The 18,335-nt window shown below is 33.3% G+C and overlaps 3 protein-coding genes across 3 annotated transcripts; 2 read left to right on the forward strand and 1 right to left on the reverse strand.

The window, feature by feature from the left end:
* The first annotated feature begins 3,041 nt into the window (after nucleotides 1–3,041).
* Nucleotides 3,042–4,329, forward strand: Osi10a (Osiris 10a). The gene is made up of 4 exons (XM_077431575.1): nucleotides 3,042–3,172; nucleotides 3,236–3,417; nucleotides 3,778–4,005; nucleotides 4,079–4,329. Exons 1-4 carry the CDS (start codon nucleotides 3,042–3,044, stop codon nucleotides 4,327–4,329), a joined length of 792 nt encoding a protein of 263 aa, XP_077287701.1.
* Nucleotides 4,330–5,973: 1,644 nt separating this feature from the next.
* Nucleotides 5,974–6,775, forward strand: LOC143912294 (uncharacterized). Its single transcript, XM_077431576.1, has 3 exons — nucleotides 5,974–6,238; nucleotides 6,315–6,469; nucleotides 6,551–6,775. Exons 1-3 carry the CDS (start codon nucleotides 5,974–5,976, stop codon nucleotides 6,773–6,775), a joined length of 645 nt encoding a protein of 214 aa, XP_077287702.1.
* Nucleotides 6,776–7,952: 1,177 nt separating this feature from the next.
* Nucleotides 7,953–8,774, reverse strand: LOC143912295 (uncharacterized). Its single transcript, XM_077431577.1, has one exon. The coding sequence runs from the start codon at nucleotides 8,772–8,774 to the stop codon at nucleotides 7,953–7,955; it is 822 nt and encodes a 273-aa protein (XP_077287703.1).
* Nucleotides 8,775–18,335: the final 9,561 nt, after the last annotated feature.

The following is an 18,335-nucleotide window of genomic DNA, read 5'->3' on the forward strand; positions in this document are numbered from 1 at the left end:
AAAATGAATTTATAATAAAAGGAGATTCATTCGGAGGAAAATACAGTACACATATTAAAATAGAAAAATTCTTTAAGCGAAGTTCAACCCAAATATGTTCACCAATGGTATTGAGCTGATCAAAAAGGCGAACAGATTGAAAACCAGTAGCTCGTACAGCGAGAAGAACTCCCCCGCCTCTGCTGCAACGATCCCTCCGAAAAACTAAATAGCGGTCATCGAAAAGTTCGCCACTTAAGACAGAATCGCAAATCCAAGTTTCAGAAAAAGCAATTAAGTCATGATCTTGAGCAAGAACAGCAGATAAACAAATGTCGGTCTTTGAATTAAGTCTCCTTACATTTTGGTAGTAAACATTTAAGGACTCACAAAGGCGCGCCCGTTGCTTTCAGGTCTTATTACATTGCGGCCTTTGTCTTCCGAAAAAGCCACCGACGCAACCCGACTCCCCGCGGCCAAAAAGCAGAATCAAAAACCACAGAAAAGTCAGCTGTGCAGACTCCTATTTTGAATGAAGCATAACTGCCCCTAGCTGATAGTGATTGAACTGTGAAGTTCTGATCAATTCGTCCCAGCTTCCTACATATATAATCCCTTATTTAAGTTTCTGTAGACTCACGTTTCAGATAGAATAAATGAATAAAACGTTTATCGGAGACAGCTTTTAGATGCTCATCTTCAATACCCGAGCAACGGATGAAAGACTGCCTCTGAGATATAGATAAAAACTTGCACAAGACAAAATATTATATATTGAAATATAGATAAAGCCAGGGCCGTCTCAAAGGTGCAGCAGACGAGGCACGTGCCTAGGGACGCCAGAGCCAAAGGGTGCTGCGAGGCGCTCTTGTTTTTATTTTTTTGATTATAAAATTGAAAAAAAATTGTCTTTCTTAGAATATTTTGTATTCAACTTTAATTGATTCGTTTAGTTTTTACCTATAATTTGAGCCCTTTTCCCTTCGTTTGATACCCGTGTTTTTGGCATTTTTCAATAGAAGAAGATGCATATATTTGAAACAAACCACGAAAGAAAAAAAGCAGAAGCGGAAACGACAAAACGAAGCGACGAAACCATTTCTCTCGAAACACTGATATGCGTAAAATGGACAATCTCGTATGTTTTTAAAATAATAAGCAATTCAATGAAAAGAAAGTATGGTTAAACAATAAAGGAATTCCTAGTAAGATGCGATACAGATAGTGGCTGTTTCAAATACCCAAGTATTTTTGGTTAAAACGATTTTTTACAAGTGGCCTAATAAATTTGACCACGGCTGCAAATCGTGCCTATTTTGAATTTAAATTTGTAAATTTAATTTATTTTTGCCATAATATATTTTTCTTCAACTTGTACCTTTTTATAAAATTTATTGTTCAAAAAAATTAAGGGGGGGGGGGGCTGAAATCCATATACATAGGAGCGTCACACACCCTCGGGTCGGGCCTGGATGCAGGGATCTGTTAATCAATCAGCTGGACGATTTATCACAACGAAAAATTGGTAGAGTAACGATTCTGAGACACCAAGTAATATTAAAAAAATAGGCCAGACTTTTTGGCTAATTATAATTCAATTGTTAATATCTGCAAATATCGTAGACAGCGGTCTCTATGGCAGACAAATTGGGCAACAAATAGCTTCGTCTGCGGGTCCATTACTGGCAATTTATGATACCGTTGTCATTTTCATTAATCAGTTTTTCTTTCTATTTTTCCTCTATACAGAAATGAAAGCTTAACTTAATATATAAATTCATATAAGCATTGAATATAAAACCAGTGAATATAACAAAATAGAGAATTCAAATTGAAAAACAATTAATGGAGCTTTTGATGTAAAAAAGCTTTGGTGGGTGGGTGTTGGAAAAGAGATTTTTAATTGGAATCATACATTTTGGTAAAACTTGGTTAGACAAGCTCGTTAAGATTATCAATTTTATCGTATGAGAACAACTTTGTATAGTTACATATCTTATGTACATACAATATATTTATATGAATGCTAATTTGTCAAACTTTAATTAAATAATTGGCGAATTGTTCCTTAGGCAGTGTCCGAGTTTGATCGATCGGATGCGATATGAAATAAATGTCGACGGAAATAATTGGAATAACACGTGCATAACCTGATAACCGGAATGAATTAACAGACTAAAGACATTCAAGCATTTATCTACATACTACATATGTACGTATGTATGTACATACATACATACATATGATTCTTACTGTCGCCGGACTTGATTTAATCAACAATTAAATATTGTCCAATCAGTTTTTCCCATCAACATTATATTATATTACCTTCCCGTATATTGGATAATATAATTTTAAATTTCTACACGCCGAATGTAATTGCGTTTAATTTTTTTTTAAGATGAAATTTAATTCGAAACTGGAGCATGCAAATTGCGGCACTTCCAATGACCCATTGTGATCTTCCTGCAAACTTCCATTAAATTTATGCGTGTGAAAAACAGTCCGACCAATCTCACTTTCTTTCTTTGGAAACAAAGGGAAGTTCAACGGATCATGACCGGGGAAATTATATATAGACAGTGAAAATTTGCGAATCTCGATCACTGCGAAAAAAGTCACCAACAGCATCACACTATTGCATCCTCGTTTGTTAGTGAAAGTTCAATTTAATTTCCATCTTCAAATTCGGATTTAAGTTTTGTGTTTACGCGTTAGCGAAAGTGACTTTTTGACGTATTCAAATTCATAGTGTTTTACATATGTCAAAAAAAAATTAAACACGTGTTATTAAAATGTGAAAAAATCACTTAGAATACGTGATTGTTATTTTTTTTATTTCACTTTCAGATAATTTCAAAATGAAAAAGCTCAAAATAAGACAAGCAAACATCTGCAGAATTGTATTTATCATCACATTCTTAATATCATGTACACGACCAGTACAGTTACCCGGTGAACCGGTAGCTAAACAAACTATCTCAAAAAAGTCAAGTACTTTAAATTTTTGCTATAAACCGGATAGACCATCGTCTGATCTGTTTACTTGCGTCGGCCATCAAATGTTGGAAAAGTTACAAGATCTTGAAGAAAAAGAAGAATTCAATCTATCCGAAGGAGTCACTATGAAAAGGGACGAAAGTGGACCCAGAGATATCAGCAACTTCTTAGACAAGGATCCTACGGATTTTAGGTAAATTTCCAAATTAAATATGAATCAATATTAAATATTAATTTAAATTATATTATATAATAGGTCAATTGTGGAAGGAGCTAGTACTTTAATGAGCAGAAGGGCAATGCAATGGGATATGAGCTACTTGCATCCAGGACTCAATCTAAGAATAGGACCGACACTGTCTAGTAACGGTGTTTTGGAATTCGTTATGGATCCCAGAATACGAGATCGCGAAATTATTGACCACGAGCCGAGTACAGGTGAATGCAAATTAATTTTAACGGTTATTCGAAACTATTTATTATAATATTACAAGTTTTTTAATTGAGCACGAACTTATTTTATGGAAAAACAGAGCTGCAAAGTTCAACACCTCTTTAAAATTCATTCACGTAATTCGCACAAAATACTATTTCGCACTGCTGAATCCATTTATCACTTGCTCGTCGTATATATTATACAATGCGAGATTATTGCATTTTGAATGATTACGAATCCATTAAAATCATTACTCGTAAATTACACTTCTGGCGATTTTTTACGTGTAACTAACCATGTATATTCTCAGTAATCATACGGTTATAAAATTAATTTTATCTTCTTTTTTTAATTGTTTTCAGTTCGCTTGTTAACACGCCAGTTATTAGTGCCATTTTTGTTGGGATTTAAGTTTCAATTGTCTACACTTATGCCCATACTATTCGGATTGATGGTTATAGTAAGTAAGAAAGCATTGATACTTGCTAAGATCGCAGTTTTAGCTTCCGGAATTTTCGGATATAATTCTCTATTCGGCGGAAATGGAGGTTATGGGCAAGGAGGTGGATATTATGGAGGTCATGGACCAGGTTAATTAATTGAAAATAAAATAACATTTAATTATTATATATGTTTTTAATTTAAATATTTTGCTTGCGATAGGATTTTCAGCATACGGTAACCGCTATCATGGAAATGATCATTATTATAAACAAGGAGACATACATTCGGGAGCTGTTGAGGAAAATTTAGACCCATATTATAGTGCGTCTACAAATCATGGTGATAGTTCATATAAATCAGGTCCAGCCCAGTCACCAGAAGACCTTAGAGACCGATTAGAGAGACTTTTTTCAGAAAAACACGGACGAGATCGAATCAGTGGAGCTAGAAATTTTGCATGGAATCCATGAGAAGAAATAGTGTGTAACCCTTTTCTGGTTATCCATTTGAAGTCTCAATGAAAGTATTAAAATTCAAAGCTTCACCACTGTGTTATAAATATATTTTTACTATTTTTTTATAATATTGATGAATATTATTTTATTTTAATATATGTATGTACATACATATACATAAGCCTTTACTGCATAAGTGTGATCATGCGAAAAGTATTGAATTTTCCTGTGATACCTTTATTTTATTTGATTCAATTAAATTGAATTATTTGGATTAATAAAATGTAAACAAATTAATATATGTATATAAATTTTGAATAAATTAATTGATTTAAATATTTTTAAGTGTCGGTTCAGTTTAATTTAAAAAAAACAAAGCATTTAATATACATATGTATGTAAATAAATATGATTATATGCTACAGAATCCACAGCAATTATTTACAGATATATGTATGTATATGTGAAACGATGCCTAAAGAAGACAAGTACTTTTGAGAATTAATTTAACAAATATAACAAAGCTTCAGCTTACAAATTGTATCAAATATATGTGCGAGTATTAAAATATTCATATAATATATTTAATATAAGAAATATTGTTTAATAACTGAATGTTTACTCGGTTATAAAATAGCCTTTTATAAGTCGTCGACTGTGGTTTTAAATTAATTCCAATTTACAACGAAAACTCTTCACAGTTAATAGTATGTAATCGCGGTTTGCAGTAGCAGCAGTCGAGATGAAAAAATTCATTATGAATTGAAATATTATTAATGATAAATGAAAAAATCAACAGGTGGTGTTTTTCCGCTGAAACGATCGTAACAAAATCGATAGACGATTAGTTCGTATCTACGATAGATATACCTATAAATCATTGAGAATACATCGAACATTGCCTATTATTGGAAAATAGTATGTATCTAATATCTAATGCATAAATTAAATCGATATTAAAAAGAGAATGTTCGTATTGTATTATACATAATTTGATTAAAATATTTTCCACTGTCATTACACACGATCGCAACGATGCGGTTCAGTGCTTTGGCGCGAACGAAAGTTTTCATTGCGTATTCGCGAAATTTTCAATAGGACTAAAACATCGGAAATCATCATCATGTCTATGAAATATAATCGCCATCGGCTGCAGCTTAAACGTTATGAAAAAGAAAGTTTCGCGATTGAGATGCAATGTGCGATTATCCGAACCGATGTTCCACTCTATATACCGCAAGAACAATCTCGGTAATTGCCTTATGAATGTGGGTCTGCTTAGCATCGTATACCCCATTATTTCGCTTTTTCGGCAGACGACACTAATTATAATTCAGCAACACAGACGTACACATACACGTGTGCACTTCTAGGAGGACACGCTTCACGGTGTATGAAGATTTTACTATAAAACGAAGGGGTTATCCAAAAACGGCATCAGTACCACCATCACCTTCCGAAATTTAGCACCGTTTCCGCGTTCTGTTACAGTGTTGTTATAAATTTGAATAGTGCTTTTGATAATATTCAATTATGAAGTATATCAGTGTGCTCGTACCCCTTTGCTTTGTTCTCGCAAGTGTGTGCAGTGAAGATGCACCGGGATTCACGGCAGGGATCGTCACATCCTTAAAGCATTGCTTGAATCAAAAGGAGAAGATGGATTGCCTTAAACGAAAGGTCATCGTGAAATTGGAGAACGAAATGAACAACAACAGGACTCTTGAAATCAGTGATGGAATTTATCTGAAACGAGATCCTGACGCGGTGCATGAAAACAGTGTTATGGGAAGCAAAAGATACCTGAGCACGGGAGTTTCAGAAGCTAGAGGATCTGTTTTGAATTCTCTTTTGATGTCGAGAGTTTTGGATTACCTCAAAACATCTGTTGTGCAATTCAAGCTAGCGGATTCAGTAGATGAAGGTCAGTTTTGTTTTATTTTATTTCATTTTGAACATAAACCAGTGTGATTTTATAATGAATAGTGGAAAAATTACAGCTCGTAGAAAGAAGGGAGGAAAGGGTGGAGCAATGTTCATGTACATGGCTATGGGTCTAGCTACAGTCTTAGGCCAAGTTTTCCTTGGGAAAATAGCACTAATTTCAGGCGCTGCTCTTATGATTGCTAAAATATCATTGCTTTTGGCTTTATTGGTAAGTAAATTGTAAAAATTCGCATAAACTGTGTTTGAAATAACGTTCCATGCTAATTTTTGAATTATATATTTTCCTTAGACTGCCGTGAAGAAGTTGTCTGGAGGTGGTGGAGGAGGAGGAGGAGGAGAACACGTTGTTTATGCCGCCAAGGACGAACATGGTGGAGGATGGCAAAGGTCTGGAATGGCCCAAGAGATGGCTTACAGGGCTCATCTTTCACGCCAGAAGAAATCAGATAGCTTCGTTCCAAACCCAGCCTATAACAATTATTATCAAGGAGAAAGAGGCGAAGAAGTGTCATAAATTTAGTAAATATATATGTATAAACTCGTGCTGTTAATGTGTAATACGATATATTATTTATTTATTTATTCAAAGAAAATCGATTGAAATAAACTTTAAAAATAATCAAACTGTTTGAAAACAATTCTTGAAATATTTTACTACATGTAAAACAGTTTTTGAAATAAATAATTTTTAAATTTAAGCTTCGTTCCAAACCCAGCCTATAACAATTATTATCAAGGAGAAAGAGGCGAAGAAGTGTCATAAATTTAGTAAATATATATGTATAAACTCGTGCTGTTAATGTGTAATACGATATATTATTTATTTATTTATTCAAAGAAAATCGATTGAAATAAACTTTAAAAATAATCAAACTGTTTGAAAACAATTCTTGAAATATTTTACTACATGTAAAACAGTTTTTGAAATAAATAATTTTTAAATTTCTCTTTTTTAATCATCCACACATACACACACTCATAGAGATCATCAATTATTATATACAGTTTGTATAAATTTAAAAGGCGTACGAGTTCATTGAAACGTTAATTTTATTCAAATATATGCAAACAATAATATCATGCACTACTAAAAATTATTAAAATAATTCAAACTGTAGATACACTAATCATAATCGCTAACCATCAGTTTTTGCGGTCTGATAAAGCTAAAAGAGAAATAAAGATAATCATTTACGCACACTGATAACTATATGTGCCAGTGCGTTGGACACGTTTTTTTCTCTATGAAAAAGGTACATTCGTAACTGCTGATATATTCATATTTTACAATACATAAATTATAATAATAACAAAACGTAAAAATAAATTATTAAATATTATATTTATTTTTTAAAACTATTCATAAATTATTAAACTGTAGTGTATCTTATAAATTATAAGTCTTTGGAAATTAGTCACATGAATACAAGTAGACGGGTACCTATTACAAATTACAATTACGCTACACACAACGCATATTCAATACAAATAAATAAATTAATTAAATATGTGACTCGCAAAAACGTTATTTCATTAAACCGTGTAGTGGTGCGTTTTTTCTCTTCTTCACCCGAAACGTGCATTCATCCGTACAATTTAGACTATTTACATTAAAACGATGCACTTGCAGGTCGTCTGCAAAGGTCCAAATTCGAAAATTGCAACCTTTGCGATATTCTTTCGGCAGATTTTCAGTGTCGTGGTGCGTGAGCCGAGTAGGCAGAGATCTGGGCATGGTCAGCATCCAGGCTACGACGATAGTGTCCACCTCCAGCACTGGTTTCGTATTCACCACCACCACCACCACCACCTCCTCCGAAGTGAGAAGATGAATAAGTGTGGCTTTGGGATACTTGCGGGTGCTTGACGATTTCGTAAGTTGTCTTCTCGTGAGCTTCTCCTCCCGAGACGAGTTTCTTCAAGCCGATGATTGCGCTGAGGACGAGAGCGATCTTTCCGATGAGGAGAGCTTTTCCGGCGATGAGAGCTATAGCTTGGAAAGCCATTGCTACGAAGCCTCCTTTGATGGCGATTGCTGTTAGAATAGGTCCCATGTACTTTTTGAGCTTTCCACGGCCTTCTTCGATCATCCTGCCGATGCTCTCTCCTTCGGACGCCTTATCGAGCAAGGAGGACATTGTGAAGGACATTTGGTGGGTGTTTAAGAATCGCGCTGACTTCTCGATGAGGACTTGGTCGAGCTCTTCAGATGACATATTCTTGACTTGTTCGTCGCTTATGTTGTCGTACTTGTTGTAAGACCTGGCGTTTTCTTTGGTTTCGGTCTTGACTAGGTCCAGTCCGCTGATGACTGGGATGGTCGGCATTTTGATCGCTCTGTCTGTAACTTTGACGGCTTGTTGTTTGAGACATTTGACGATCTCCTCTGAGTGTTCGCAGTGGTCGTAGATTTTGCGAATGATCCTCAGGCCGGTGCTCAGAGGATGTTCTGGGGTCTGTTCGGCGATTGCTGCTGCAGCCGCGAAAAGGACAAGGACGAGGGTCCACTGCATGATTGTGGCTGGTTTGTTGTGTGGTGGTGCTGTCTGTTTAGATGTTTCCAGTGCAGTGCAGTAGGTGTGATGCAAGCACGGCCATTTATCCAATTTCAGTGCATGTGAGGGTTTCAGAGCGTGCTATCGATGCGGCCGCGCATAATTTGCGAGAGAGCAGAACGTCAAAGCTGGTTGCAACTTTGCGTGCCCACTCTCGATCGATCAGAATAATGCATTCGCTTAGCAACGCATCCCATCTCCAGACCCGTGGGTGCATGTGTGTGAACAAGTATATGGAAAGGTATAGATAATACGTAAGTCCAGAATCATTCCGCCTACAATACGCGAAGAGTGACGGATCGAAATGCATTCGATCCATGCGCGTAATCGTCTGCAATAATGAGCTTAAACTCATTTAAAAGTGCAATATATATTTTGAAAAAATGAGTAATCTTAAAATTTCTAATAGTATGACATTTCAATAGTCCTTTCATATTTCATGGTGTCTTTCGTATTTTTTATTATGAGTAAACTTTTGAAACATCTAATTAAACAAATTTTGAAGAACGAATCAATTAAAATCATTTGATAAATTTCTAAGCATCACTTATGTAATACATACATACATTACAATAATTTGAATATTTTTTTACCAAATAAACTAGATATATAAGATATTAAATTTTGTTAATTGCTAAAATTAATTGTTAAAATTAAATTAATAATGTGAGTAGTTAAAAGATATTAGCGTTTAATCGGCTGCAAATATATGTATGTATATTAAAACTTATGGCATTTAGCATTCCGTTGCATTCTCATACTGCATATGCTATTACAATATGTATTATACTAATTGTGAGTCATTTATTTATGCACTTTTTATGCAAATGATACAAAAAAAGAAGAAAAACTATTCGTGAAACATTCCCCATTCACACATCTCAATCAGGTAAAATGAAACGAATGTAAAGAATGCAATTACATAGATAATTTAAAATTAATCATTGAAAATCTTCGTATTATTGTAGCAATCTTGAAAATACAATTGTGTTTAAATACAATAAAATTACAAATAACAAAAAAGTAATTTTTTTCAGTAATATTTTGAACATTAATGAAATCTTTAGATGAGCTATTCATTTTTTTTAAAGTCGAGGTGATTATTACCCAAGGTAATTAACTTTAAATTAATTTAACTTAATCAATGAAATAATGAAATTTCGAATTTAAATCAATGAAATTTCGCGATAAATGCATTTATTTTTCAAGTCCAAGTTGATGATTTCAAGTTCAATTGCGTTCGCATTAATAAATGCATTCGTGCGAATCAACGTTCGTGTCGGGCAAGTCATTCATTAAGTATTTTTTTCATTAGTAATATGATATTTTCAAAACAACAATTTATACTATAAGGTGCATAATTTAACGCTTTGTAATTGCTGAATTTCGATACAAATTATATTTGCATAAATAGCTCAAGTTCATATTTTGAAAGCGAGACGAAAGATCCATTTATTCCCTTGATTACATAATAAAATATCACTTTTTTTACTCCATAATAATGAGAATGATTTGATATGACAGACATATACGGGAAATTGTGTTCGACCAATACATTTTAATTCCTTGAATCGAACTGGAAATATGTACATACGTTTCAAAATTAACTACTTATATAATATAGTACATATGTATGTATATTTGGCGGACTTTTGTTTTGTATGAAACCGTTAAGAGGTACATAAATATGTATATATGTATATAAAACCGAAACCTCTCAATTTTCATTTCAAGTCTTTCCAAAAAAATTTTGTTCTAGTATTTTCAACGTTTTATTGTTATTATTTAATATCATTATTTATTTAATGTTGTTATTAAGTTAGCCTGACAAATTTACTATCAATTATTTTATCTTTACATAGATTTACTATTATTATTTTATATTAAAAGGGAGTCACTGGTAGATTTTTAAATAATATAATAGAACTATTACCTAGAGGTTGTGATTTCTCGACTTTTTTTGATTCTCGAGATTCGAGAATCTCCTTTTCTCGGAATATTTGAATCTCGAGATTTGAGAATCTTATTTTCTCGAAATATTTGAATCTCGAGAATTCGAGATTTTATTTTTTTGTTTCTCGAGATTCTCGAGAAAGTATAATTTTTTTTTTAATATAGTGAATTGATTTTTTTAGCATATAAACATATAAAAATCAAAAGGACACAAACACTACATACATATGTATATTATATCAGGGGTTTACAACTTTATTAAAGACATGACGAAAGAAAGATATAGAGAGATAAAATAGAACATTGAAAAGAAAAAAAGTAAATTATATTATAAAAGAGTATAATACGAGTTAACAAGTATACAAATCAGTCAGTTTATTGAGCAAAAACATGTAGTGATAAATTAAGAATATTCTCGATATTTTCGAGATTCTAATAAACGATTTCTCGAGATACGAGAATCTCGAATTTTCATAATAAAATATTCTCGAGAAATGAGAATCTCGAAATTTTACAATAAAATATTCTCGAGAAACGAGAATCAAAATTTCTCGAGAAATCTCGAGACGAGATTTCTCGATCACAACCTCTACTATTACCTGAGCAGATTACGCTCGAATTATAATTATGATGCGTAAAATGTTGTAAATATGCATAAAAACCACATTATGTACATCTTGATTACTAGCGTTACGATTATGTATATTGCGATTCAGATTTTTGCTTTATCATGTCTATTTAGAATGTATGTAAACGACTTTACATGTACTTTAAATAACCTCAGAATATTATCTGTGGTAGACAAATAGTTATAAAAAACAATATATGTACATATTTATTTATTACAATTTTGCCATAATGACATTACAGAGTAGTTCCAAGTCGTCACTATGGCAAAACAAAAAAAAAGAAAAGTATACAATAAGATGAAAAAAAAACTAGCATAAATATAATATAAAAAAATACAATAATAGAACACGTTACGATTTCAAATTAAACAATCCTTCAACCAGAGCGGCAAATCCAAGTTAATAGAAATCTGGTTGAGGAGTTAATTTTATTCACAAAAAAGGAGATAAAAGCGACATTAAGAACTACCGACCCATTAGTCTACTTTCAGTGGTTTACAAGCTCTTCACTAAAATAATTACAGATTTTTTTAAGAATACCTTCTATGAAAACCAACCTATAGGACAGGCAGGGTTTATGGCAAATTTCAGCACAATGGACCATCTTCAAGTAGTCGGTGAATTAATCGAGCACGTCGATTATGAGAAAACCTTCGATACAGTTAGTCATAATGCAGTATTTAACGCTCTACAAGCACAGGGAGTACTGGGCTTCTATATGGGGCTGTTAGCTGCAATATATGTATAAGAATGCCACAGCTTCGATTATTTTTTTTAGATGCGGATAGATTTAGCATAGGAAAATGAGTAAGACAAGGAGACACCATATCTCCTAAGCTACTCAACCTGGAATGGGACACAGCAAGAGTAAGTATCAACAGTCGCTTCTCGAGTCATCTTCGGTTCGCAGACGATATAGTTTTAATGGCTTACGATCCAGCTGACCAACTTAGCAGACTAACACAGCTAGACAGGGAAAGTAGGATTAAAAATAACATAGATAGGACCAAACTAATGCTCAACAGTTATTGCATGCCTGGTAGCATTTCATTAGATGATATAATAATACACAATAAAAGTAGTAAATAACTATTTATATTTAGGTCAAATAATAGACATATCCGGTAGTAAAGAAGAAATAAAGAGACGTATGTATGAAATTAGGATGGAGTGCATTTGGACGAATGAATGTTGTTTTTAAATAAAAAATGCCACTTTGTCTGACGAAAAAATTCTTCTATCAATGCGTTTTGACAGTGATGACATATGAATGTGATACTTTGACATTGAACGCCAAGAATGCTACACAAAGTCCAATGCACTCAAAGAAGTATGGAACGCTGTATGCTTGGCATATCGAGGAACGAAAGGAAGCGGAATACGTGGGTGAGAAGTATGGCAAGGATAGTGGACATAGTGGATAGAATAAAGAGATTGAAATGGCAATCGGTGGGTCGCGTGGCTAGAAGTATTGATGAAAGTTGGATAAAAGAAGTACTAGAATGGTAACCGAGAGAATTCAAAAGGGTAAAAGGAAGACCACAGGGAAGGTGGGTAGATGAAATTAGGAAAATGTATGGGGTGAGATGGATGAGCGTTGCGCAAAACAGAGACGAGTGGAAGCGTGTTGGAGAAGCCTTCATCCCCAGTGGATGGTCAGTGGCTGTAGATGATCATGATGATTATGATGATATATATACAGGGCCAACAAGAGGAGGGGAACCGGGGTAAAGTACCAGAGCCCGGACTACTCGAGGGGGCCCCCGTGTCGGAAATCGTACCTGTTATACCATATTTTCAATTATTTTAAAAAATAGCAACCAACATATAGGTATTTTTCTAATAGTTTGATCAATTTTTCGCATATTAAAAATGTATCTAGAAGATTTTTTGTAAAAATTTGGAATTGGGCCCGGAATTATTTTTCCCGGGGCCCGGGATTCCTCTCGGCAGCCCTGTAATGTCCTATTTTCAGTTCAAATAAAATATTTCAGTTTGATTTAATTCACAAACTTTTATCACTACTTTTAATTATTTATGTCCAGAATCTCAGAAAAGCAGAATAAAACTATTACAAGCCACCAGTATTTTTAAATATTGTAAAACGCAAGACATTACATACATACATACAATATGTATGTATGTACATATTTAATGTTTTGCGAGATATTTCTCGAAATTAAGAAAAGTGGGCTTACGACTTACAAAAATAAAAGCTCATATTTAAAATGATTCGTTTCTTTCATAAATCAAACTAAAAAACTTTAATTTTGGCCAAGTCTCACTTTTGGTATCTTGATTCCGGTCTCCGTGACGAGCTGGAATGTTAAATTACAGAAAACGCAAATATCGGAAGGCAAAGATTATATTTACATAGCTACTCAAAATACCCGAAATCATTTAAAACAATTTTTGATATCATTCACGTTTAGCTGCTGGAAGTAATCTTAATAAAACAATATGACACATAAATACATACATATAGTTCGTTTTTTAACACACGTTGTTCCTACATAAATTTCCCCCTTTATTGTTTATGCTCTCTTATGGAAAATTTGACTGTGTTATTAAACCAGATCATCTAGTCACGGTGAATACCTACATACATCCATTGTGTTCTCCACACATAATATAATATTAAAGTATGCGAATAGTGTTAGTGACACATGACACCTGACATGGGAGTCGTGACCCTTTGATGAATTGTGTCAGTTAGGAAAGTGTTTTTACACTGCCTTCATTCATTTTTTTTTTTCTAAACTTCAAATCTCTTGCATATCTACTAAGAAAATCACTTTGTTGTGAATGAAATTGGCACTGGAACTACCTACGAATAAATCAAACGTCAACATATCCATCATTAATAATGGAAAGTTTGCAAACTGAATGCCGTTTTCGGTAGTAGTATTTAATCGACAGATTTTTTCTTGAAAAATTACAGCGCGGTCACTCAATAAAAGTGTAATTGCTTGTTTTACTTTTTTTTCCCATCTTACGAGCAACCGTAAACGCTCGTCATAAAAAAGTGACACGTCCTCTTTCGGTAGGGCTACTTATATTTGTTAATAAAGAAATAAAATTTCTCTATAAATCTAGGAAATTTGATCATAATGTGTAATAAAACCTAAAATATACGTTTGATTATTTTTTACCTTATATGAGTTGAGTTCTATGTACATACCATAGATATATATATGTAGATGTATTATAATGAAAGAAATATGTAAATACTATAATTGAAAAAATTTTACATTTTACAAATGTATTGTTCAACTTCTTAGTACCTATCTAGGTAACCGGATTAAGTGAAACAATTAAAACTTAACGGGGAATTGTGATTTTTCGCATTATTGTTTGCTGGATTACCTCATTCGCAAGCCACGGCGTACCTACTCGTCCACTTGTTCAATTCGGGTCTTCTTTTTTTAAGTAGGAAAACACACACACACACATAGAAAGTAAAAATGATGACCCTATTTCCAATACAACACACTTATCGAAATCACTTAGAGCCCATAAAATAATAAGTAATTAAATATAATAAAATGTAAAAGAACAATAATTTGCGATACGTTGTGTTTTCCTTCTGTTAGATGTACTCGTAAATTGTAAAATAGTTTTCCGTTGTGTGATACACGTTTATTATATTTTAAATCGTGTTTCAGAAAGCAATTTAATTTTATTTTTGTTAATTTTAAGATTTGTTTCAATATATTTTTTCAATTTATAAAAATAAAAGTGGTACTTAACAGCTAGTCTTCTACTATATGTATATCAAAAAAAATAAACAAGTCTCAAATTTAAATTTCTGAAAAAGTTTAAATTAAATTTTCTTTTTAGCACTCAACTTTGCCTATGCCGAGCGATGCCGGTAATTCGGCCAGTATTAAATATATATTATATGTATGATCCAATACTTTGTTATATACGTGAATCGATAAATATATGTTTACATATTTTTATATTATTAATTAGCTATCATTGATGCCGGTCTCCGTGACGAGCCGGAATGTGAAATTACCCCACATTAATACGGGAGGAAAAGCCTGTTCCTCTTGTTCCTGTTGTATCCTGCTCGCGCAAATTAAGTGAGTATGTACCGTTTACCATGCACCCTTTTTTTTGATCTTTCGACTTTAGATCTTTCGATTTTCGAACTTTGCCTTCCGATATTTGCGTTTTCGGTAATTTCACATTCCGGCCCGTGAGGTAGACCCCATTGATGCATACTCCTTTTCAATATGAGAAAAACAAATTATTGTTTTTTTCACCAATGTAAAATTAATCTAATATATAATTTCGAAAGAGAATTTGTAGGTTTTGGGTCGTAGAATCCGTGAAGTTATCGAAAAAATATAATTTTCTATGACGACGATATCGATATCAAATTCGATACCATTTTCAATTCCGATTTTAATTTAGATTTCGGTTCCGAATTGCTTTTTCAGTTCCGGTTGCGGATTTCTGTTCCGGATCAGGATTATTTTTTCAGTTCCAGTTCCCTTATATGTATGTGTATAAAAAAAACATTCACTGTGTGTGTGTGTGTGTGTAATTCATTTCTGATTAGCTGTCATGAAATATAACTTTAATTTGGTTCAAATAAATTTAATAAAAAAACAAATGAATTTTACTATTAGATTAGCCATGTTTAAGCTGTTTTTATTATAAATACCGTGCGAATACGGGTAAAACCACTAGTATATAATAAATTAAAGGTCAAAGTTGAAACCGCTACTTACACGTGGCAAAACCACACACTCTTGATCTTTTGGCTTTCAATTGGCCTATAGAGGGGATATAAACCAAGGAAAGGAGAGAAAGTGATTCACGAAGAAGAAGAGGATGCATGATTAATAGTGCCGATTTCGAATAGACTCCTCCCAACACATAAATCATATGAAATCAGATGTTTCCCACTTATCTAGTCTTAGCCTATTTGATACAATACATAGGCCTAAAAACCTCCCAAAACAAATATCCCAACGCTATCGAGGAAACGAATCATCCCAAGCTTTCCATTCACAATCGACCACGGTCACAAAAGATGACACGGGAACGAAAAACTATAATTCCAGTCGTATTTCTCACGAAATCGCGGCGATAATACGCACTTGCGATTAACAAAATAGCTGTGATTGCTTATTATAAAACTTTCACACTTAGCCCCCATTCACAGGAGACCTAGTTTTGTAGTGCAGCATGCCTTTGGGTTGTTGACGATAAGTATTGTACACATATATATACACACACATCCATCTATCCAAAACATATATTATGTGTGCGTGGAATATTCATTTCCGATGTACGTATGAACTGCTTACCGGCAAACAGGGAGGGTCAAGCGTGAGGGTCAACAAAGAATGCTCGCAAAAAATGCGCGTAGGCGAGTACAAGTACGCCGGGTGTACTCGATGTGGCGAACCGTATGTGGCACACGTGCATGATCATTACACACGTATATATAAGATGAATGTGTAGGTAATAAAATAGAAAAGTCTTGGGATGATCCGTGACGAATTTTGGGAATGAAGGACCGTGAAAAACTTGTGAAAAGTCACGCGACGCACGAATCTGGCGTCAAACGTCTCTTCCGGTCGGTGGAAATTCGAGCTGATATTGTATCTAATACATAATTTCGAAAGAGACTTTGCATATATGTACATATATATGTATATATACATATATGTAACATTGGTTCGTAAAAACATATTTGATTTTTTTTTTCGATTCATAGGCGCTGATTCGATTTTTTTTCGATCCAAAGGATTCGAAAGCCCCCGGGGGCGAAGTCCCTGGAGGCAAAGTTCCCGGAGGTGAAGTCCCGAGGGGTGCCGGGGGGGGGTACCGGATTCTGGTATACATATAATTTCGAAAGAGACTTGTTATAAATGTATGTTTGTACGTGGCAGTCAATTTAATAAAATAAACAAATAAGTATTCAAATAAATTTATATAAAATAAAACTATTCAAATAAATTTAATAAAATGTTTACTATTAGATTAGTCATTTTTAAGCGGTTTATATTACAAATACCGAGCGAAGCCGGGTAAAACCACTAGTAATAAATGTGTGTTTATCAATTTTATCTCAAAAAAATAAACTAACCATTTAGACGAAAAAGAAAATTTCATCCCCTCTATTTTTTAACTACGTAAACCGTGGGATTTGAAAATGAATCATCCTCTGTTTACATAATATCCTGTTTGTCAAGTAAACCTCAGTTTTATCGAAATATGAATTTAAATAGTGAACAATGTTTTCAATTAACTAGGAAGACTGATATTCGTATTAGACAACTTATTCTTCGTTAAAGAGTATGCTAGAGGTTTAAAGAAAAGCTAGTCAATCTTAAGCAGAAATCGAGATTTAAAGTTAAGCTACTGTCAAACTAGCTGAAGTGAGTTATAACTAGTCACCGGACCCAGAAGGTGCCGCGTATTGTTCAAAGGTTATAAATGCATTGTTAAAGGTTTGCCGAACCTTTTTTACAAAGGATTTACAACAATGGAACAATGGATAGCACTGTGACTATCCGGTGTGTAGTTATAACATAATAGACTAAGCCAGTGTGATAAATCTCTATTTAATGTGACTTTTAGTAGGTGTAAAATAGACGTTTATGGTCGCGTGTGAAAAATGTATGTAATACACCTTAAATCAAACCGTTTTAAACTATTGTAGAAATAGTGGAACGATGATATGATTGTTGTTAAAATTTTCAGTTGAAAATGGAACGCACAAAATGACATACATATGTATGTACATATATATATATATATATATATATATATATATATATATATATATATATATATATATATATATATATATATATATATATATATATATATATATATATATATATATATATGTATATATATTAAAATCATATTATATTTTATTACAGAAGACTGTTTGTGTGCGCAAATATAA

The sequence above is a fragment of the Arctopsyche grandis genome, chromosome 5 (genome assembly GCF_051622035.1).
Source record: "Arctopsyche grandis isolate Sample6627 chromosome 5, ASM5162203v2, whole genome shotgun sequence".
In the NCBI taxonomy this organism is placed as follows: Eukaryota; Metazoa; Arthropoda; class Insecta; order Trichoptera; family Hydropsychidae; genus Arctopsyche; species Arctopsyche grandis.